This window comes from Fusarium coffeatum (genome assembly GCF_003316985.1).
Source record: "Fusarium coffeatum strain FIESC_28 chromosome Unknown BRIP53273_contig_33, whole genome shotgun sequence".
NCBI lineage: Eukaryota > Fungi > Ascomycota > Sordariomycetes > Hypocreales > Nectriaceae > Fusarium > Fusarium coffeatum.
This window is the reverse complement of record NW_022157830.1, coordinates 104426-126776: the sequence shown is the minus strand read 5'-3', so window position 1 is coordinate 126776 and position 22351 is coordinate 104426. Positions and strand designations below refer to the sequence as shown.

General features: G+C 50.0%; 6 protein-coding genes across 6 annotated transcripts; 4 read left to right on the top strand and 2 right to left on the bottom strand.

Moving 5' to 3' along the window:
- Window positions 1-2329: 2329 nt before the first annotated feature.
- On the top strand, window positions 2330-3284 carry FIESC28_01201 (uncharacterized protein; the record flags this gene model as incomplete). Its single annotated transcript, XM_031155352.1, has 3 exons — window positions 2330-2510; window positions 2569-3098; window positions 3168-3284. The coding sequence occupies 3 exons, from the start codon at window positions 2330-2332 to the stop codon at window positions 3282-3284; spliced, it is 828 nt and encodes a 275-aa protein (XP_031020519.1).
- A 2609-nt stretch (window positions 3285-5893) lies between these two features.
- FIESC28_01200 (uncharacterized protein) lies at window positions 5894-6662 on the top strand (the record flags this gene model as incomplete). Its single annotated transcript, XM_031155351.1, has 3 exons — window positions 5894-5931; window positions 5983-6435; window positions 6491-6662. The coding sequence occupies 3 exons, from the start codon at window positions 5894-5896 to the stop codon at window positions 6660-6662; spliced, it is 663 nt and encodes a 220-aa protein (XP_031020518.1).
- Window positions 6663-7932: 1270 nt separating this feature from the next.
- Window positions 7933-9200, bottom strand: FIESC28_01199 (uncharacterized protein; the record flags this gene model as incomplete). The annotated part of the gene is made up of 4 exons (XM_031155350.1): window positions 7933-8116; window positions 8173-8548; window positions 8601-8756; window positions 8834-9200. The coding sequence occupies 4 exons, from the start codon at window positions 9198-9200 to the stop codon at window positions 7933-7935; spliced, it is 1083 nt and encodes a 360-aa protein (XP_031020517.1).
- Window positions 9201-10257: 1057 nt separating this feature from the next.
- FIESC28_01198 (uncharacterized protein) lies at window positions 10258-13877 on the bottom strand (the record flags this gene model as incomplete). The annotated part of the gene is made up of 3 exons (XM_031155349.1): window positions 10258-12284; window positions 12335-12965; window positions 13104-13877. 3 exons carry the CDS (start codon window positions 13875-13877, stop codon window positions 10258-10260), a joined length of 3432 nt encoding a protein of 1143 aa, XP_031020516.1.
- A 2551-nt stretch (window positions 13878-16428) lies between these two features.
- Window positions 16429-18548, top strand: FIESC28_01197 (uncharacterized protein; the record flags this gene model as incomplete). Its single annotated transcript, XM_031155348.1, has 2 exons — window positions 16429-16622; window positions 16673-18548. 2 exons carry the CDS (start codon window positions 16429-16431, stop codon window positions 18546-18548), a joined length of 2070 nt encoding a protein of 689 aa, XP_031020515.1.
- A 437-nt stretch (window positions 18549-18985) lies between these two features.
- Window positions 18986-21101, top strand: FIESC28_01196 (uncharacterized protein; the record flags this gene model as incomplete). Its single annotated transcript, XM_031155347.1, has 5 exons — window positions 18986-19045; window positions 19541-20187; window positions 20237-20372; window positions 20424-20761; window positions 20816-21101. 5 exons carry the CDS (start codon window positions 18986-18988, stop codon window positions 21099-21101), a joined length of 1467 nt encoding a protein of 488 aa, XP_031020514.1.
- Between the last annotated feature and the right edge of the window lie 1250 nt (window positions 21102-22351).

The window sequence follows — 22351 nt, the reverse complement described above, 5'->3', positions numbered from 1 at the left end:
CGATGAAGTAGAGCCTGGGATTGAGAGCTTGCGATTGGCCATCGGCCAACCTGTATCAGAGCTCATCATTTCGGGGTCCATTTTGACTGCACTTGGGTGCTCGGGACCAGTCCTCTGCGATTGGACAACTTCAACTGATGTGCTCTGGGTTCCATAACCTGCGTAACATTGGCCCAAACAACGATTCTTGGGATTGCAAGGCCCTGGGCCCCAGACAGAGGCTCGGGCAGGGCAGGCTCAGGCTCAGACTCAGACAGTGGAGAAGAGCTAGGGGAAGCAAGGCGATGCTACGCTGCGCTGCGCTAGCTAGAGGTAGAGACGGCAATGGACTGGATAATTCGGGCTAATTTGCCCAAATTAACTCGAGTCTGACCTTAGATCTTGAGTCTGCCTTGAAGCTTCTTTGCTGGTCCATGGCTTGTTTTAGAGGATCTGGTTGGCTTAGACACGGTTAGCGTCTAAGTGCCAGGCTGAGTGATGCGCAAGTTTACAAAGGAACCTTTTTGTCTTGTCTCTCTGGCAGTAGACTCAAACCGTTACTGCACTGAGGAATGGTTATATTTTTGCTTGAATTAGGTCCGGGCTGCGCCCAGCCGTTCATCTTCACTCCACCGTTGATGTTACGTGACGAACGGTACTGATAAACGCAATACGCATCCATCCCAGGCCGTATCTGGCATAATGAACGATACGTTACCAGCACAGCACAACAGGTGCTTGAACCCTCTGCTGTACTGATTGTATACAGCACTGGGGGCTGGATCATGCCCCCCATTAACTCCCGATTTGCATTTCATACATTCAGTGCTTCCACCGTGAATCCCGCTCTTTTGAAGAGACACCGTTGTGTGGAAGGCATAACACTCCCCCCTCTTGGTGCCACAACGACGTCGCTACGCAGATAGGCAGACATATACCGGACATCGGGTTTGATGCAGAAATGCATCGTGATAAATCCGACTTGGGCTGTATGATTTCGAATAGCCTCATGAGCCAATTTGTCAGTATTTCTTTGATTCGCTGAGATGCTGTTGGAGGTGGACATCGCTTGCGGAGTTTATTATAAATCCTGAATCCTGGGTTGAAGATCGTCCTTCGATTGCACGGGCCGTACGATTCCAAATAAGACAGTTTCAAGTGTATTAGTGAAGGGTCTCTGGGTGAAGTACAGTAGGTGCAGTAGTGGCCAACCTGTAGCGTTGTGGACGCTGTATTGTAACTTGATTTCCCGGTAAAAAAAAAGCGTCATTCCTTCGCTGTAATGCTTCGCGTTTCGCTCAATTGGCAGACTTGATATTCATCGCACGCGTTGCTGCTTCTGGGCTCGATGGCACAAGGATTGAAGCGAAAGGATTCAGTGTACCATGGGCATCTCAAACGACCCGACCCAGTAAAACAGCGCTGAATGCGAGCGTACCTCTGGCGAGATGGGCAAGGGCAAAAGGCGGAGGTACGTACCGCAACTGCCCTGGTCTGCATTGGGGCTCAGAGGGTGATGGGTGGGAGATGAGCACCAGCCCTGTGAGGCCAGCACCATCACAAGTGAAAGTACGTACAAGTGCAAGTGCAACTTGCAAGTCAAGGTTTGCGGGGCCCGGCGCTGCGACACCCCTCTCCTTGGATTAGGTCTAGGGAAGGCACCAGGGACCTTTTTCTGGATGTGGCCGTGCCGTGCATCCTCGAGAAGAAGGGGAGGTGTGGGTGGAGTATGGATGGATAGGCAGGAGCATGGGCCTGGGCGTGTAACTCCAGCCTGGAAATGTGAAGGAGGTGTACACCACAGACTGTCCTGGGCTGTCTGCCTGCCTACGGTACCTACTGCAGATTGATCAAAGAGAAAGTGCAAGGCATGGGGCCTGGCAAGGCAAGACCAATGCTTGACTTGGGTGTCCCCTCATCATTGGATTTCACGCCCCAGTCAAGGGTCTTCCTCGTCACTCATGCTTGGGTGCTTTTCGTTATGCCTACTTTCCACAGCTTTGGGGATATTTAATATACAGCCTCTTCCCCCTCACCACCGACTTGCTCTCCATCTATCTCCAACAAGTTCTTCACCAGATTCACCTTCAAGTAATATCTTCGATCTTCTTGATCTCTTTGAGCTTTTACTTATATATACCCACCTATCACCCTCACCTCAAGCAACACATCATCCCACCTTGATCGTTGCCTCTTGATAGCTTTGGATAACAAGACAAAGAGAAGAGGAAGACATAACGGAAACAATTGAGACTCTCAACAGTGTTTTGGACAATCTAAGAGCTTCGTCGTTAACAACTCGACGATTACTTCAACAACACCCTCTCTCACCCACACAACAAACATCACAATGTCCATGTTCATGACACAATCAACTTACGCCTACGCGGCCGCTCCCCCACCTCCCAGACAATACTCGGGAACAAGCAGTGCTTTCAGTGCTTCTGCCAACCCTGATGAGGACTGGACCAAGATCTCCGATCTTGCTGAGCGTCGCAGAATACAGAACCGCATTGCTCAGCGCAACTACCGTATGTAGACAGCAGAACTCTTCTGGAGCAGATGGACAGTACTAACATACACTTTCAGGCAAGAAGCTCAAGCGCCGCCTTGAAGACCTTGAGCGCCGTGCCGGTTCTTCTGACGATGCTGAGTCCGACAAGCAGCCCCAGAAGCCTACCAAGTCGAAGCGATCCCCTTCTGCTCCCAAGACTCAAAAATCGCAAGCCGCTCCCAGCAAGCCTGTTGCCTCGCAGGGCCAGTTCACTCCTCCCATGGAGACTGATGAGCTTTTCTTCCCCGCCACTTATGACGACCGATCTCGCTCAGACAGCCCTCCTCAGTTTACCTACTCGACTTATCCCGCTCCCGACGAGATCCTCCTCCATCCTTATGGCTCCGCGCAGCACTACCCAGCCATCACAACCGCTGATGCCTACCCCAACTACATGACAGCCTCTACAGTGCCCATGACACTCCCTTCCATGACACACTTTAGCGATGCCATCAAGCGAGAGCCCACATACTCCAGCGACGAAGGACTCGCTCCCTACATGACCTACGGCTACATGCCCCCCATGGACTTCAACTCAAGTAGCCCATACGATCAGAACCCTCATGTGAGTCACGCCAATCAAACACCCCGAAGGGTTGCCCGAGAACCACGTTGCTGATGGGGTTGTTCGCAGACTCCTCCGCTGTCGCATTCATTCGACCACTCCGCCAACTGCTCAGAGGCTGGTTACGACTACCCTACCACACCTCTGTCAATGCCAGGCTCGCCCAACATGAACTACCACCAATAGGACATTGGGCAGGCATAACGGAGAGATACAGCGACTTTGAGAATTTGTTTAGGCGTTGGGTATGGGGCCCTACGAGGCATAGCATGGCGGGTTTTGATATTTTGGACATTTTCACACTCCACACTTTTCACTTCTTGGATACAGTCAAAGGTATCTCACAGATGGTGGAAACTGTCTGCCTTCGTTTTATGTACACGGGTCGAAGCGCTCGACACTGTGGTTTTCTGTAACGGCTGCGAGATGCACAGACGATTGCTTATTTGGAACGGCGAAGGAAAAGACGACGAGTGAGGCGTTTTGGGAACGTATACATTACGCATGTACGCATTTGGATGTATGCTTGAATACGAGTGGACGGGCACTGGTGAAGGATGAAAGTAGGCAAGGAGGCAAACAAAGATGGTGGCTGTGGGGACGTTTCAACAAGACGACCTCGAGTAGACCACTTACACATGATAGTTGAGCAAATATCCAGAGCCATTTATTACACATACATACTACGCTAGATGATGAAATGTGAAAAACGTATTGTACGAATCAGAAGCTTGCTCCGTTGAATAATGATTGTGATGTGGTGAAGTGGCCAGAGGGTCCTGGACTACGGGTAGAGGAGGCTGGCTGAATAGAGTTGAAAGACCTTGATCGAGACATATACATGGCATGCTGGGAACCCAACGACTGCGGCCAAGGTCATGCAAGTAGCTCGAATGAAGTAAGGCTTTGATCATAGACTTGGTTTATCCATTGTAATTACCTCCACGGTTACACGGAGCTGAACAAGTAGAGCCTCGGGTATTTGCTATGGCATTTTGATGGCTTGAGAGGGGTTTCAGCTGCATTTACTTTCTGCACTCGGATATGCAGCCAGCTTAGCTATCTTGAGCTAAGCTGGTTGAGGCGGCATCCAGAACTCGCGCCGCCTTTATGAGAGCCTCGTTTCTACTACTTATTGGTGCCGTCCATGATATGTACTTCCCCCGCTCGTCTCGCCCTCCTTATTTGGTTATTCTGACGGCGAGTGAATGCAGTTACTTCATCCCTTCGGCGATTGCTCATAACGGTTCCTTCGCTCGTGGGATAAAGAGCAGGCAAAATGCCGAGTCCGAAGTGCGAGTCCGAGGGTTGGAGCTCAGACTAGTCCTTGAAGGATTCATTTTCTCCTACGGGATTTCACGTTCCAAGTGCCAAAGTCCTAAGGTTGGGTCCTACGGATACTGTAACTATACTTTCCTACTGCTACCACCACGTGCCAAGAGGAGGGTTGCATGGGCGGGAAAAAAGAACCGGGCGGTTTTGCGATGTGCTACGAAGTTGAGCCAGTTAAAGAAACCGTTGTATTATTGGATGCTTGTGTAGTAGGTAGCTCTGACAACGCGCGCGCGTGTGCATGTAATGTACGTGGTCTTTCCCGGCTCCTACGGACAGGCTCATGGAAAATCAGGCTGTCGCTTGAGTGTGAATACGCTATACGTCTTGTACATTACGAGATGGCGATTGTCTTCAGGGATGCCAATCCCTCGTGTTAGTGGCAAATGTATTGCTGGGGGTTGCAGTTACGGCTGTTACGGATAGCTAGAACCGTAGGAATGGCGAGAAGGAGTCGGACTCATCTCTCAGGCTCAGGAGAGGGGATAACTTAAGGGGCGTGTTGTATGTGCCGCTCAAGCCCATGCCATGCCTCTCTATTTAAGTATCAAGTAGATAAGTAGGCTGTAGAATTTGAAGGATTTTGGGTCTTGTCATTTGTAAATTGTAATGTACATACATGTAAGTGCAGACCGGCTACAGTACCACTTACCATTCCCTTCCTCGACGTTGCAGTGCACCGATTCTAGTTCTGGCCATGGCCCAAAGGCTCTGGAAATTACTCAAAAGAGAGAAGGAATAAAACCCGGTTCATCAACGCTAACCAGGAGAGATCAAACTCATCAAAGGATCTGGGTCTTGTTTCTTTTTACCTGCAGTAGTGCCAAAGACGAGGCGATAGTATTTTCCCCGATATCAAGCGCTATCTATTCGACTGTACGTATCACTCACTATCAGGGCTGCCTGACTCTCCTCTTTCTTTGTCTCGGCTCGGGTCTGGACTTGTCAGCCGCTATCTTGTTATGAACTAAAGTAGACACTTCAGGCTTAATATGCGCTGTCAACCGCGTCTGGGGCTTGGATTAACGCGCGGTGATGATGCTCTGATTATCTAGACTTCTGAGGTGTGAACTTTGTTTGCACGTCTTGGGCTACCACTCTACTACCAGCCGTTGGTTGATATGGGGACGACACGGCAGGTTGGAGCTAGTCTAGCAGATTACCTACCGGTGAAATGGACTTTGGTTGACTTTACAGAAAAAACCTCAAGATAAACTAATGAATATTCATTAAAGTATATCTTGATAAGTGGCATTCAAGTGCCATAGATATTTTGTCGATGCTGTTCTCATGAATCTGATTTTGAAGCTTTAATTGATTGCTGTACGTAAGCAGAGCAACTGCCGTCTTGGCGGTGCTACATCAAACTCTATTATGTCATACATTTCAAAGAGCTTCACACGGTAAACATCAGCGAATTGAGCTTGATCCAACTCTCAAAATCATCAATTCACTTCAAAATCATGGGAAGCAACATAAACTATCTCTTTGGTGGCACCAAGTATGTAAACAACCCTCAATTCACGACAACCAAGCTAATTTCTCTTTCAAGGCCTTGGGACAGCAGTCTCTGGACAGCTTCAGATGATCGCGTCCGCGGCGGCTCCAGCATCTCACAACTAACAGTGTCAAGCCCCACGCAGGCCGTCTTCCACGGTCATCTGGATACAAAGACGCTCGGTGGCGCAGGCTTTGCTTCGCAGCGTACAAAGGGCGATCTTGCGCTGGATCTTTCCCACACAGCGGGTCTGCAGCTCGTTCTCGGCGCGGGGAACTCGACGCAGAAATTCACGCTCAATGTCAAGGACACCATCCCTGGTAAGAGACCTGATGGCAGAGATGAGTCTGGCGTGAGCTGGGAAGTGGACTTTGAGGCGCCGAGTGAGGGTGGTGTGCTTGTCAAGCATTGGGATGAGTTCAAGGCGACGTATCGGGGCAGGGAGGTCAAGAACCCTGAGCCATTGAAGGTGGGCGACATCAAGAGAGTATCCATCATGGCGCGAAGGTAAGACTTGTCAATGCTGATGTGAGAGATTTAATGTGCTGACTGGTATGAATAGCTTCTTCGATAAGCAGGATGGAGACTTCAAGTTGGTTGTCAACTCGATTGGTGCGGTCTGCAAAGACCACGATGATAGTGACGACGAGGAGGATTTGAAGAAGCATGCTGCTGTACCTGCGCAGGCTAGCCCTCGCCCTGCGTGGAAGGCTCTGTTCTGTGGTCTTTTGTAATCAACTGATATAGATACCTCCGCATTCGGCCAGAGAGACGCCGAATGCACTGCAAATGAGCAAAAGTTTTACATTATATCATTTTATAGTTGGTGTTCTTCGAAATAGGTCCAGCGTGAAGTGATGACCTCGTAGAAATATCACCTGTCCTCCTATTTCTAAAAACCCTCGACAATCCCAGTATCGTGCGTTCCATATCGAAACCGTGAGTATGTGATATTCGGCCTTGAAAACGAGTAAAGGTCGGTCATTATTTCATGAGTCCGCGACTGCTACAACTCATCAGCTGTAGAAACCACAGAATATCGCATTTGACGGGATTCTCGCCGAGGACAATGTTCAAGAACGAAGGACTGGCAGTACTGAACGATGAGACGTTGGACGTGGTGAATTAACTTGAAGTCATATGTTCAATCACATCAGAACCGTGATACCAACCCACGGATTCGCTTCTCATCATGAAAGGGATGCCAGTTTAGTGCTAAATGAGAAGATTGAAGCTTCAGTAAGGACTGCTTATCTGGGTGTCCAACATTCTTTTGCATAGCTAAGCTGAACTAGACAAACTATTGCCCCCAACACCACTACATGCCGAAAGCCTCATCAATATACAATCACCAATCATACAACCCCTGTTTTTTGAAAACTTCAATTCTCGCAATATACATCCTTAAACCTGACAAACACCGTGTCTCTGATGCAGGACGCCCCATCCAACGCCAAAACACCCCCAAACCAGGCATGTCGAAGACTGTTATACGTCCCCTCCCAAGTCTATCCAGCGCCTCCTCAGCCTGCAGCTGGCTGGCTATCCTTATATCTGTTACATGAATCCACACTTCTCTCTAGCCATCCCTAGATCTTCCTTGAATATATTCACGCCAAGCCCATTCCAAAAACAATGTCCTCGTGATCCGGGCCCAGCTGCCGAGATCCAAGGACGAAAAGATGAGTAGCAAAAGGCCCATGTCGAGGGCGTTACTGCTCTATATTTCGAGGTATATGAAACAGAACGCAAATCCCATGACCGTCAGCGGCGATATTGAAAGAGAAGCCAGCCAGTGGCTCAGCTGGTTTGCTGGTCTTCTCTCTTCGCATCGAGTCGGAAGGGTTGCGGGTATCAACAATGCAATATGCTTTTGATCCCTTCGCTTTTCCCAGAATATCATAACTAAAATTCAACCGTCCTTCATGAATCGCCGTATCAATGCACAAGGGGTATTGTCACAACAGGGAGAGCTGGGTCTCCCAGATATTAGTGTCGCCTTCTTTACATGCCGGAACCGCCCACAGCATTAGGGTCCACGACATTATCCGATAGGTTGATGAGTAGCTGGGCAAGGCATCTCTTCGTTGCTGCGTCGTCGCGGAGGACAGAAGAAAAGGTGGCGTCGCGGAGTGGCTCGGGTAAGCACTGTCGTAAAGCCTCACGAGCTCGGGCGTTATCACTAAGACTGTTTGGCGGGTTAGATAAAATTGACCTAGCATCTGATACACATGTGAGACATACCGCAGGAAGCATCGGACGACGTGCTTGAGGAGGCGAGCCGTCTGGGACTCGACAAGCTGAGCCACCATGTTGCTCAAGACCGTTCCAACGGCATAGAACCTCTCGTAAGTGGCGCAAATGTAGTTGAGTCCATTGTCGTCAAGGAGGATCTTCTGAACAATGAAAATAGCAACGGTCTTGCTAAGCTCTGAGCCTGTCTCCATGATACGGAGGCAGAGGGGGATAATCTCTGTTGTCAGGAGAAAGTTGATGACCTCAGTAGAGTCATTCTTGACAAGTGCTCCAATGACACCGAGGCTGGTCAGGCGTAGGTATTCGAAGGGGCGAGACTTGGAGGTGGTGTTGAGAAAGGGGTAGAGAAACAGTGGAATGTGTGCTATGAAAGTGTCAGCTTCATGTGCAATTATTTTGTACCAAGGTATACACACCATTGAGGAACAGAGTCCTTGTATCATTGTGCGATGCAACGCACTGAAGTAGTGCGAGAGCATTGCAAACTCGATTCGATGCGGCAGCGGTGAGCTGAGAGGGGTTAAGAAGGGTGTAGACAGAGATGATCTCCTGAAGGAGGGAGGTCATCACACCTGGAGAACATGTTAGCTGGCTTCTTGCAGCTTGAGCCTCAACGACCTCAGACAAAGAGCAAAGCTTGGGCACCTACCAAAGGAATGCCACAGGATCAGGGCCAGCTCGGGAACCTGTTCCCTTTTCTTACTAAGCTCCAACAAAGCAGCTTCCCGAGTGTTCTCGTTGAGGAGATCGGCAATGAAGGCCATGGTGCGTCGGTTGTCCTCCGAAACGTTATTATGGTCGGCATCCTGACCGTGGCCAGCCATCTGACCCGCGCCAGCAAGACGGTTGAAATGCTGCTGCTGCTGTTGAACAGCGGCGGCGGCTGCCGCAGCAACCTGTTGTTGCTGTTGCTGGGTATGGGCATGATGCGCACCTTGCTGCTGGTGCATCCAGGCGGAATCACCACCCTGGGGATTGAATTGGTGGTGTCCGTAGACGTGCGCCGCGGGCATCATATTGGGCGTGTCTGTCCTTGCTCAAAGGGTTGTACGGTGAAGGGGCCTTTGCTATTGTGGCTCAGAATTCGAGATTCTTTTTGATGCTTAGATGATATCAATCTGGCAGGAGTATCGGTCGATTGTTCGGCGCAGTAGCTAATGATTGAATGTTTCGTTGATTCGAGGGCGCAATGCGGAGGCAGGTAGGTACACGACGCAGTTGGTTACTGGACCAACAAGGGCGAATGTTGCGGAATGACGAAATGCTGATCGGAGGAAGAGGTAGTATGCCGAGTATATACTGAGAGAGCGGGCTGTGTCGTATATTCTATTGATAGTGTTCAAGTGTCGAGATCGTGGGAGGATCAAACCCAAGGTGAGATCGTTTGGCCGGTTGGTTTGTGGTGGTGGTGCTCGCACCTGCGACTGGGGCAAGAGCGATTCGCATGCTTGCCTAGGATTGGCCAGCCTGATATATCTTATGGAGCTCAGGCTCTGGTAGACAAAACCAGCTCTGGCATCGGAACATGACGCTTGGACCAGGAGAAGGTATCCCTGTGTAGGCCAATCGCGCAAACATCTACATGGCCTTGCAAGTGCGGGGAGGTCACTCTCCCATGCCCACCTCTGAATAACCTTGGATCGTCAGCCTTGTCCTACAAGCCTCGTCAGAGTTCGATCTGTGTCCCAGACTCGAGATTTTCTGAGTAACATAGGCGAACTTTTTTACAGTGGAAAGGAAAAATGGACAGCGGATAATCTCCAATTAATTACTTCGTTTTACTTGCTATTCTCCGTCGCCCTCTGCAAGTGCTATAATAAATCATTACTACTATGTGTTTCCTGTATGATGCCCGCCCGTGCTTAAAACAACAGAAAAGCGCCCATCAAGCCCTATAAAGTTCTTATACAACCGACTACATGTCCAGTACCTCACTCGCTTGAAATGACAAATGACAGTTCGTCAGCACCCAACTGAGCGCCACATCTATGAACAACACAACCCCTTCCCAATGCTTGTTTGTTTCAACCAGCCAAACTCCACTGTTGGAAACATTTGCCCAGAAACCTTCACTTATAGCCTCAGTTCTCGAAGAATTTGATCGGCCATACTCTTGTACTGCCATGTGTTGCCTGCCATGCGCTTGAATTGGATTCCATGCAGCGATAGCAGTGGCACCTTGACGATAAAAATCTCGAATTCCAATACCATGCTTCCTCCAAGATCGCTCTGCACTTGCGTGCTCGTCTCTCCTGGAATCTGTCGAGATGGTCCCCCGTTGTTTCTGCCAGAGTTACTGTCAAACGAGGTCTCGGAGTTCGAGAAGCTGCGATCTCGATCAGAGCGCCCTGGTGTTCGCGGTGTTGTAGGAGGTCGGTCTGAGTCACGGAAGTCATCCCGATCGCGATCATCTCCCCTCATAAGACCGCCAAAGCTGAAACGTCGTTTGTGGCCGGGGGTCGACCCAGGGCTCATGGGTGGATCTTGCACCTTGTTAAGATCGATACTGGGTGAATGACGACACCTGAATCCACCCTTGATTTCAGTGTAATCGACATTCAATTGCTTCAGTACTCGCTTAATATCAGTTCGAATGGTGGGTACCGATTTGCCTGATGTCGTCGACACACTGAAGAGACCCTTGAGGAAGACTGGCTTGGATAGTTCAGTGTCATCTAATCGTTCGGTCGACACACCGCTCTGCTCCAATTCCTGATCTGTTTCTTCAGGTACGTTGGCCTCCTGAGCAGCCTCTCTCCTCTGGCGGCGTTGCTGGATGCTTTCCCTTCTGGCATGACCAATAGACTTGGCCCTCAGGCTCACAGAACGAGAATGTCCATGGGTGCGGTGCGAGCCAGAGGCTTCTTCATGCGCCACAGATTGGTCAGATCCGCTGGTTGCGGGGGGTTCCTTTCGTCGCCTCATCTCTGCCGAATTAACACTGGTCGATCGTCCCAAAGCGCTTCCTCGCCTCTCCCTAGTGCCGCCAGCAGACATGGGTGGGCTGAGGAGTTCACCGTGCTGACGCTGACTACTGCCGGAACGGTTTTGCGAGTCGGACGCATCTTCTCGGTCACGTCGGCCACGACGGATGCTGAAACTCTTTCGTGGGGCGAGTGGTGAAGGTTCAGCTGGTGAGTGAACCTGTACCACAGGAGGATGCGATCGATCTTTGTCCAGACGCTCAGGCTCCCTACGCTTGCGTGTGCTGAAACGACGCAGAATACCGGCCGCAGTCCCCTCCTTCTTCTGAACATGCTCGGCTCTTGGTTCAGGGGGTGGTGCAGGTGTCTGCTTCGGCGGCTCTGGCATGTCGTCTTCGCCATGTGTCCTTGCACGAGGTCTGCTGCGTCCGCCAGTGGGCTTTTCGCCAGGCATCTCATAGGCGGAAGAGTTGGTGTGGGCAGCTGGAGGTGCTGCAAGTTCTGGCAAGGATTCGGGCTCCTTTGCCTTCTCCTTCTCCTTCTCCTTCTCGCGGGCCTCACGTTCCCTGTTCTTTTCCTTCTCTTTCTCTCGCTCTCGTTCACGGTCTTTCTCCTCCCTTCTTTCTCGTTCCTTCTCCTTCTCCTTCTCTTTGTCTCGCGATTGTGATGCTGGTGGCGGAACCATATCAGCGTGGTCACGGTCCTGCTTCTCCTTGACGAGGTAGTAGATGGATACTAGAGGACTGAATGCATTCATGGGATCATTGCCGATCGAAAGTGCCTCAGAACTGGGGGCCGACAAGGTATCACGACTGTTGCCAGAATTCCTGCGCTTATAAAAGTCGAAGCCAAATGGTCTTCTCTTCTCAGCATCCTTCGCAGGTGGGGGGAGATCCTTCTCTCTTTGGTAGAGCTTGATCGCACGCTGGTACTCCTCCGACTCGATGATTTTGGTGAGCTGTGCATTGATACTTTCAGGTGTGCCAAAGTTGAAGCCTTGCATGGCAAGGATAACCTCTGGCTCCAAAGGTGCGGTCAACGGTTCACGGTTGGGCAGGTAATTGTCGGGAGGACCGTTGAAGCCCTTAGCCATCCACGGGTGCGTCAAGACTTCCTGCATTGTAGCTCGTTGCTTAGGGTCCGTGACGAGCATCCGGGACAATAAATGTTTGCACTCTACAATCAAATTAGTGGGAAGTGTAGAAATCTTAGAGTGAGAGACATACCGCTTGATAACCATGCGGGATAATCGACAAGACCTCTCTTGATCTTGGCATGGAGCGCGGGCATGCTTTGGTCGTCGAATGGCACTTTACCGCAAACTAAGACATAAAGAACAATACCGAAACTCCAGACATCGACTTCGGGGCCGGTGTAAGCTCTGGCCTGCAGTAATTCAGGCGCAGCGAAGTATAAACTTCCACAGAATGTCTTGAGGTGACCCCGAGGAGCGAAGAGGTTACTGAGACCAAAATCGATAATCTTGATATCGCCTGTCTTGCTGATAAGAATGTTTTCGATCTTGAGATCTCGGTGTACGATGCTGTTCCTGTGCAAGTAGTCTAAAGCACTTGCGATCTGCCTGCTAAATTTCCGGGCTTGTTTCTCCTTAAGTTTGCCATGAGAAATGATGTAATCGAGCATTTGGCCACCGTTGACATATTCGAAAAGCATATACCAATGGTGGTTTGTACGGACAACATCGTGAAGAGCACAGATGTGGGGATGGTTCAGGAGGGTGCTAATGGCGGCTTCACGAGCGGTTCGGATTTCCTTGGATTGATCGGCACGCTCTTTGTCGGCGCGAGACTGGTGATTATCGTCGGTCGAACCACGAGGAATAATTTTACATGCTACCTGGTGAGGTCAAAGTGGTTAGCATTACATCTTAGAGCTAGTTGCCTATCGCGATGGGGGCATGAGGGGCAGATTAATGCGCATAGCCGAAGGGTGAAATGATGCATAGAAATAACCGGAAATAGACTTCAGACATACTTGTTCGCTGCCGTCCTCCTTGCGGGCGAGCTTGACCTTGCCCATGCTACCAGCACCAATGGTTTTGCCTAGCATCCATTTTCCAGATTGCGTTGGAATAACCGTACGTGATCTCGCGTGTTTGGAGGTTGAAGCGCGGGGTGGCGCGTCAGCATGATTGCTCGGAGGAGGTGCGTTTGCGTTACTGGCCCCGTTGCTGGGGGCGCTGGCGGAAGGAGCCATATCGGTTTGAGGGGTTTGGTGATTGTTTTTTGAACGAGAAGAGCTCCGTCTATGGGCCCTCGAGGGATCGGGGCCCCTGGCCGGGGGAGGGTGTCGGTCGTTCTTGCTCGAGCTTCGTTGATGGGTTGGGTTCTCGGCTAAGCGTGAGGATTCGTAGTCATTTTGCGAAGCAGATCGGGCGGAAGAAGAAGTGCGCTGATGATGGCTATGATGAGGGGGATGTTGTGAGTTGGAAGCAGAGCGGGAGTGAGAGTGGGAATGAGAATGAGAACGGGAGGCGTAGGCTTGGGATTGGGCTTGGGACAGGGACTGGGATTGGGAGCGAGATTGAGACTGCGAGTGTGAGTGTGAAAGCTGGCGGGTGTGAGATTGGTTGTAGTTGGCACCTGGGCCTGTTCCAGTGGGCGTGGCTGGTGCAGGCGCTGTTGGGGCCGCTGAAGCGGAGGGAGAAGGGGGAACCCGACTTGAACGGGTAGATCGAGTAGAATGAGTGCGACCAGGTCCCCTCGGTGAAGCATCAGCGACGGCAGATGAAGCCGTTCTTGTTCCCATGATTGCTGTACTGTAGTTATAGATGTACCAAGATCTGTTGTGATCTGCTGTGCTGTGCGGGCGGTGTTTGTAAGAGATCGGAGAGAAGACGGTGTAAAAAGGCGGGATGCTGATAAAGTAAATGGGTCTATTCCTGGGGTTTGCTCGAAATGGTAGTGAGCTGTCGTGGAATCAATGCCCAAGTAGGCAGGGAGGAGGATGCACCCGACCCAACTCGATTCCAGTCTTTACCTCTGGACAAGGTAAGGTCCAGTAATTGTATGGACCTTATGGGTAGGTCTGGAGCTTGAGCTTGAGCTTGAGCTACATATGCCAGTGCAAGCGTAACGTAGTCGTAGTAGTAGTCGCTTGCCAGCAAGGTCCTTGAGTTGATTCTCCTGCTGGTCGAGTACGACGGATTGAAGAAAAAAGACAAGAATTACCTGGTCCTTGTCATGAGCTCGAGGCTATCTTGACCCTCTGGTTGCGATGACGAGATGTCTGATACCGCCAACTGCATAAGGGACCAAATACAACACAGATTCAGGTGCTGACCAAAAGACTTAGCACCTGGAAGAGTTAGACCCAAATACGAAGCGAAGCTGCGCTACATGCAAAATGCAGATTGATGGTACAAACAAGGCAAATGTCGAAAGGCGCAAAGCAAGATTGACTTGACTGTACTGATATACCGCGGCAGTCAAGAGCCGAGACAGAGTGTCTCTGGGATGGAAGAAAAAAAAAACAACGCAAAGATGCAAGTGAATAGGGAGGAAGGTGTAAGAGTAGGAGTCAAAACTCTGCAAACTGACAAGCAGATTTAGTAAGAGTCCGTCTGTCTGTCTGGTTTGTCCAAAGAACAAAGTCCCAAATTGGGGGCGTAGCTAATGTTACCAGGTTGGCTAATGGAGATGGGATATTGAATGGACTGGACTGGACTGTAACTAAAAATGACTTGGTCTAAAAGCACAGCAAAGCAAAGAGTACAGCACAGCGCAGCAACGGCATGTCCCATCTGCTCACCTCACCTCTTAAGAGGCTTGTATGCCCGGGATACACCTGGATGTATGCATGCAAGCTGCCGAGACTTCACCACCAGTCCAGCTGTCTTTGATCTAGCACAGCAGGCCATCTTAAATCGTTTCAGGGGACTTTCCACTTAGGTCACAGGTAGCTTCAACTTTCCACCAACGGTCAAGTCTTGAGTGGAGATGCGATATCTCGCTCCAGCTGAAATCTCATTTCGCGGGTTGTCACGAATGGATCAGTTTACTGGTTAGTTCCCGACCTTGACGGCATTGCTGGAGACATTTGGTCTCTAATTCTATTTGAGTTAGGTTTGAGGAGAGCCTCAATTAAAACTTCAGTAGACATCGGGCTTTTTCGCTCCACGATATCTGCGCCGTTAGGTAAGTTAATTATTATCGTACGTACCAAGCCTAGTTCCCTGTTTCCAGCAACACCAACGCCAAGCACAGTATCCGACGTCAGCTACCAGCCAGAAGACCGCATTTCTAACCTGTGAAGTGGATCTGTCGCAAAGTGCTGCAAATTTACGTGGCTGATTAAACGAGGGGTTGGAGGCTGGGACCCATTACTAGAAACCGGGTTTAGATCTTGACTCCTTTCAAGGCAGTTATGTCTTAAAAGTCTACAGTAGTCGTGGAGCTGAGCTGGAATGCATTGCCTCCTTGTCGAAGAAGCAAAATCGAAGCAGCCACAGGGCGGACAAGCGCATAGGACCTTGCGGATTGTGTAAGGTGTTGGTGGGATGGGGTTGCGTTGTGATGCAGCACAATCCATGTCTTTGTGTTCACATCAGCCAGCAATCATTGTCTGGCTGTCTGTTCTTTTCACCGACGACTGTCAGCCACCGTCCTTAGATGGAATGCCAAGACCAGACCTCAGCCGAGTGATCCTCATACAGTGACAGCCAGGCACACAATGGCTATCAGGTCGGACGTCCTCCATCCTTTATCCCTCGCTGGGAGTCATGTCTTGGAGTTTGAGGTATCGGTCAGACTGAAACTACTAACACAGGTGAATAAAGGGAGACCTTGTAGATATCACGTTCATGACCATCGATCTGTCAAAGCAAAACTATGACGTCTCTAAACGATTATGTCATGCCTGAATCTTGAGCAACGGTATGCAGTACAGTACAGTAGAAACTGTTTCAAGGCTACGCTGCCAGTCGCATCCCTCCACAATGACACTCAATTGACAACGTTCCACACGCGTGCACTTGCATAGGTACCCGAAGCGGGAGAAACTTTGAAGACTGGAGTTGCATGGATGGAAGCTCTCCAACATTTGATAGAACCCCCTGTCCTAAGGTCTTGCGCCAGAGCCACTAACTTAAGCTGGCTGACCTGTCATGGAGCTAAACTTTGCTGCTTATCGATAAGACCAATTTAGACGTCGCGACAACGATCGCAGTGACTTTACGATCCATTATCATCATAAGTCCTGTGGCTACATTCGACATATTCGCGTCTTTGCTCTATTGAAGTGAAACGCCGACTTTCAATGCTTCTACGGTTACTACGCGATACGCTGACATCTCAGTCCCATGTCATATAAACGCTCCCGCGCAACCTACGAAGCCGATTTCCATGCACCCTTTGCAACGTTCGGCACCCCTCTCCCTGATGATCCCGAAGCTCGAGACGATGGCTCTTTTGTGCCAGTATGGAAACAGGAGGTGAGGGATGAGAGAGGGCGTAAACGATTACACGGCGCATTCACTGGTGGTTGGAGTGCAGGGTGAGTACATTCACATATCTTATACCGGAAGCCTGGGCTTATCATGTTAGATATTTCAATACTGTTGGGTCTAAGGAAGGATGGACTCCGTCGACATTCGTGTCGAGTCGAAACAACCGACATAAAAAAGATGGCACGACTCAAGCGCAACAGCGACCAGAAGATTACATGGACGAGGAGGATCTTGCTGATGCCGCCGAAGCACAGAAAGTACAGACTTCCCAAGCATTTGCTGGTCTCGGCTCAGGTCAGGACGCAGATACTGGTGGCTTGATGGGTTTGTTAAGAGCCGAAGGAGATACCATGGGATTAAAGCTGCTGCGGCGGATGGGTTGGAGAGATGGACAAGGCATTGGCCCTAAGATTCGAAGAAGTGCACGGCTTGATGTTGAACAAAAGAATTCCGATACCGCCGAGACACACCTGTTTGCGCCGGACAATGCTGAGATGATTCGATTTATCCGCAAGAACGATCGGAAAGGACTAGGGCATGACGGCGAGACCAAGTTGTCGAACCCGATCACAGCAGCAGCCGACGAGGATGACGAGGATGAGAATGTCCCCGAGACGGCCCCACAAACCACCTCTCTTTTCTCATCGCAGAAATCAAAGTCGAAACCCGGGCGTGGTGGAATAGGAGTGGGTATACTGAACGATAACGGATCCGACGAAGAAGACCCCTACGAGATCGGACCCAAAATCCGGTACAATCGTGTTGTCGGTGGTGATAAGAAGAAAAAGAAGGCAAAGAAAGCATCTGCTGCAGTTAACCCTGCGCTGAAGAATGCTCCGGTCTTTGTGTCACGGACAGCCCGAGCTGGTAACGGTCTTGGGAGATGCCATGATGGGCGATTACCGCTTGATGGTTTTGTGCTAGCCAAAATCACAGAGGATTTATCTGGTCTTCTGTTAGAATATGCGCCCCCTCCAGTCCCAGAAGGATGGATGTCCTCCAAAACATCCTCGGAACAGGCAGCTTCTTCAGGGTATAAGTCAACGGCAGATGCTGCAAAAGCATCCACCCATGATGCGAAGTCAAGGGCAGCTCTTCTTGGAGAAAAGAGTCTACCAGGAAAATCGGTTTTTGACTACATCACTAGATCAGCACGGGACCGACTTGCTACAGCATCCGGGAACAAACAACTCCCACAAGGCTTGGGAGAGATACCAGAAGGTTATGCCATATCGGAGGAGGAAAAGCTGCAGGCAGCCTGGGACCAAGCGCCTAAGCTGGATCGCGAAACGGCCATCGCAGCTATCTCACGAGGCTCATCTGGACCCTACGCGGACAACGAAGAGAAAAAAGCACGTTACAGGACCTACTTGGAACACTTCGCAACGGGCAGTCAACCGCTACCATACAAACCCAAAGGAATGGCTTACGATGACTTTTCAAGAGAACTTTCAGAGTTCCATAATTGCGCTAGGATTTTCAAACCAATGACAGGGTTTATGGCTTCTCGTTTTACCACAGCAAAGAAGCCATCGACCGTTTCAACGAACGAGTCCGAGACAGACCTGTTGTCAGAACCAGAGCCAAAGGTAGCTGATCCAGCAGAAGAGGCGGCCAAGATGGGCATGTATGGCAAGATGACTCGAACAGTTGACAACTTTTACCCCACCCGATTGTTGTGCAAAAGGTTTAATGTTAGGCCACCTGCGCACTCTCAACCAGACGCTGAGATGGGAACTGGCTCTGGCACAAGAAGTCGTGATGAAGCCTCAGGCCATATGGAAGATGCTGAGGTCAGTTCAGGGACACCGACTGGGGATGTCAAGTTGGTCGGGAATGTTCCTGGAGGGACTGTGCCACCTGCTCCTGTGCCTGAACCTGCTATTAATCCGGACAAGAATGAAGCAGTCGAGGGAAAGACGGCACATGACGAAGTCCTTCGAGCAATTTTTGGAGATAGCGATAGCGAATAATAGTATCACCATAATTATAGGTCACTAATAAAATCAAGGACATGAAAGTAACTGACTTTAAACTACGATTGACTTTTGACATACCTAAGAAACTCCTAGGTCCCAACTCTGTATACTATGGCATCCATGGATCTGTAGCGGATAAACAAGGAATCGCTAAACAAACAGTTGTGATGTAAACACTCGTTTAACCGAAAAATATTAATATCATTCCCGTGCCCCGGACAAGCATTGGCCTCCTAGGTCGAAATTGACAGGCAAATTTTGTCAGGAACCTTGTACATGATGCCCTGGAAGTGCACATCAAATATTGATTTTTACTACAGCAGCATGAGCTTAAGCTCGATATCTATATCTTCGATATGGGAATATTAACATCAACATCAACTAGAATTTTCCCCATCTTCAACCTTCGATCGGCCTCACTCATCTTAAACATGGACGCCAAGCGTCGAGCTTACAACTCCAACGCCTCTAGCGCCTACACTCCACTCCAAGTGAGCGGCTAAGACCCTGTCGGTAGCTCATAAAGACGTTTGATTGGGCCACTTCATCATATCGCGGGGCTCCAATTTAGTGCCACTCTGCCACTGAAGCTCGGGGGCTCACCTCAGGGGAGCAACCGTCGAATGAGGAATCGCGCTGCTCGCTGTTCTGAGGACCAATGTGAACCTCACTCACGCATCACATCACATCGCATCACATCGCCATACCTCCGTCTCTTGTAGATAGAGCTTCACGACGCGACGGGGCCGCACTTCCGATACGAGAACGAACGAAATTCTTCCCCATTCGGCTGTTACGCTTAATCTCCGCCTGTTTTTAATGTTTCAACCGTTTACCTTGTCGACAACCTAAATAATCATCTTGGAACCGGTCAACGTCAATCGACCGCTCTTCTCCTTTCCGCCTGTTCGCCGATTGGAGGAGCATCTGTCTTGAACGACTTTGTTTTCTTTTAAGAGGAAACCGCCATCCTGTCTGAATTTCAGGAACTTGGAATTGGACCCTCTGCGTCCCTAGACAATAAGACACCATCACCAGCCTCTTCAAGACCGCCAAGCACGCACACGACTTCAAGTCATCGCGAATCGACTCCTGACAACCTTAAATCCGCCATAGAGCCGGAAACTCACATTCTTTTAAGCCGCGAGCAGTCTCCGCCGCCGCAGTATCCAGCGTCCGAACCATCAACTTCACGTCCTCCCCCCTTCTCGTCGCTCTTTACCTCTCCGCCTAACGACGCCCACGAGCGCTCCGATAAATTCGCCGCTTTTGCCGCCAGATCTTCTTGTGAAGCCGAAGCATCAGGTTCAGCTGCGCCAGCATACGAATCTTCCTCCCCGAGAGAAGCAGTTCCATTTGACCCCGACCAAAGCACTACCGCATTTCGCGATCCAGTCGCGGAAACCAAGCGCGCACTTCCTCGGGATACCAAGGACTCCAGTCGCAAGGACGACGACGCAGAACCACCCCCAGCTTATTCAGAAGAGGGCGATAGTCCCCTTGCCGCATTTTCTTTCCTAATGGCTGCCGCAGGAGGAGCTTCAAGCATCATCACTCAGGTGCAACAGGGCGGGCCGCCTGTTAGCACTCTGGGAGATGTTGGTGCCGATGAAACGATTGCTATGGATTTGAGGTGAGCTTTTTGCCTTGAGTTGAGTTGCGGGTATACTAACTCCGAATAGGGGCACAAGATTTTACCTCTCTAGAGACGAGTTGCTTACTTTGCCCGAATTTGTTCTTCTTTCCCTGTTCCCCAATGGTCTATTTCCCGAGGGCCAAATGGGTGGTTTCTCGGATGGCGATGCCGTGCAAGTAGACGTAAGTCAATGCCTTTCTTGTTATAGCCAACATTTAACTCACCAAGACTAGTACGACCCAGCTTCGCTTCAGTACATGCTTGATTTCTTCAGAGACGTTGCACAGTCCATCCCCACAGATGGATCACCAAGTGCTTCGCAGGACGAGGATACTCCCTCTCTTGGTACTTCGCGTGACGACTCTAAGCGAGCCGGTATCATTGTGCTCCGTGAGGACCTTGACTTTTACGCTATTCCTCCCCGAGCGGACATCGGTCAGCTTGATATGATTGCCGTGAAACGGGCGGCCGCAGAGGCCTTGCAGCAACAGAGCGGCATCTTTTCCGGACTCAAGCGAAGTGACGAGCCCGGTACTACTGAGGCCCATCTTATTGAGATGTTGACAGCAGGGTGAGTTGGATCACAGAGATTTGCTTGGACTGACGAAAGCTGACCTATTAGTAGCGGCTTCAACCATGACGACCGATGGGGTCACCGTGCTGGTGAACCTAACAAGGCTGTCATCTGCAGTCTGGCTCTCGCCCGTCTACGCAGTGATATCCGAGGTAACGAGATGGGTACCAACGCCGTTGGCATGGCCCAGAAGCTACTGCTCTTCTGGCGCAAGCCTGCTCGCCGATGCTGGTGGGAAGGTGTCGAGCTTGAGAATGTTGCAGGTGTTGAGGGCAAGCTTAAGGTCTGGATCCGAAGAGTATGGACCCTTGAGATGAGTGTCATCGGTCTCCGCTAAACCATCATGTCCTGCATACCCCCAAGCATCGTCTAATTGTTACCCTCATTTCTTTTGTCTATCACACCTTGTGTAGCTTTGTTTTTGCAACCCCCATTCCCCCAACATTTTCTCTATTTACTCCACCATCCTAGTAGGTTATTATCTTTGTTTTTACTTTTTTTTTCGTCCTGCGACCAGAGTCGGTGATCCATACCATTTGGGCAGATGCAAAAGCACATACGTGGAAGGGAAGAGAGGGTTTTGGTCCATTGAGATTCACAAAGGGCGGGCGTCAGGGTGCCATTGGAATTTTTGGGGTTTCTTTGCGGGAACTCCTACCTGTCTTTTCTTTACATGTTTGATATACAGCACAGAGATAATCCAAGTACCCAAAGCATACGTAATTCCTATATTTGTCCTGGCAGAGTGATGATGCCAGTGTATGATGTAAGCGTCGACACCATTGCGATGTACTATGTACCTACTTGGAGCTGGGTATTCTGACTTCGAAAAGCAGCACATACTGATGGCTACGCCAAATAGCGTCGGTTCGTTGTACTAGAAACTTGACGAGACTAATTAAGCTTCTTTCATGCCGCCTCAAGTGAGTTGAGTCGGTCTTTCTAGCCCCGAGTTCCTCTCGCATCCCATTATCACCACCGTCAACTTGGATAATGTTCCGTTTTCTTGTCCTGAAGGCAAGTGATTTTCTTTAGCATGCCATATTCCCGGTATAAGATCGTGCACGCCTATGGCTTTCAAACTGCGCATCCAGAAATAGATCATCGGTGTGGTTCATCTAAGCTCGACTGGGTATACTTCTTGGGTCGATGCATCACTTGAAAATACTCGCCGTATGAATATCTACATTTGATAGAATGAGGCAAAGCTGATAATTTTCTCAATTGCTTCTGTACTCACTTCTCTTGATATTTCGACTTCAATAGCGCAGTACCCAATTGCAGCGGATTCGATGATAGTCTTCATTTCTGTTGCAAGATGAGCCTGTCTCTTGCCCAATACCTCGTACCGTGGATCACATCAGGTTTTAGAAATTCCAATATATCCTACCTGGGATATACGAATGGGGCATGGCCAGGTTTACTCTGAGGTGTTATTAGTTCTGTTTATAGGTGACTTCGATACCTTTGACAAACAACAACCTCACTATGATCGTCATGATCGTATGTTTAATCACCTGCTGACCAATGTTTTGTTTAAGGTATTCGCTTCGAGACGAGTCCAGAGTAGGAAATCCACCTCGTCTT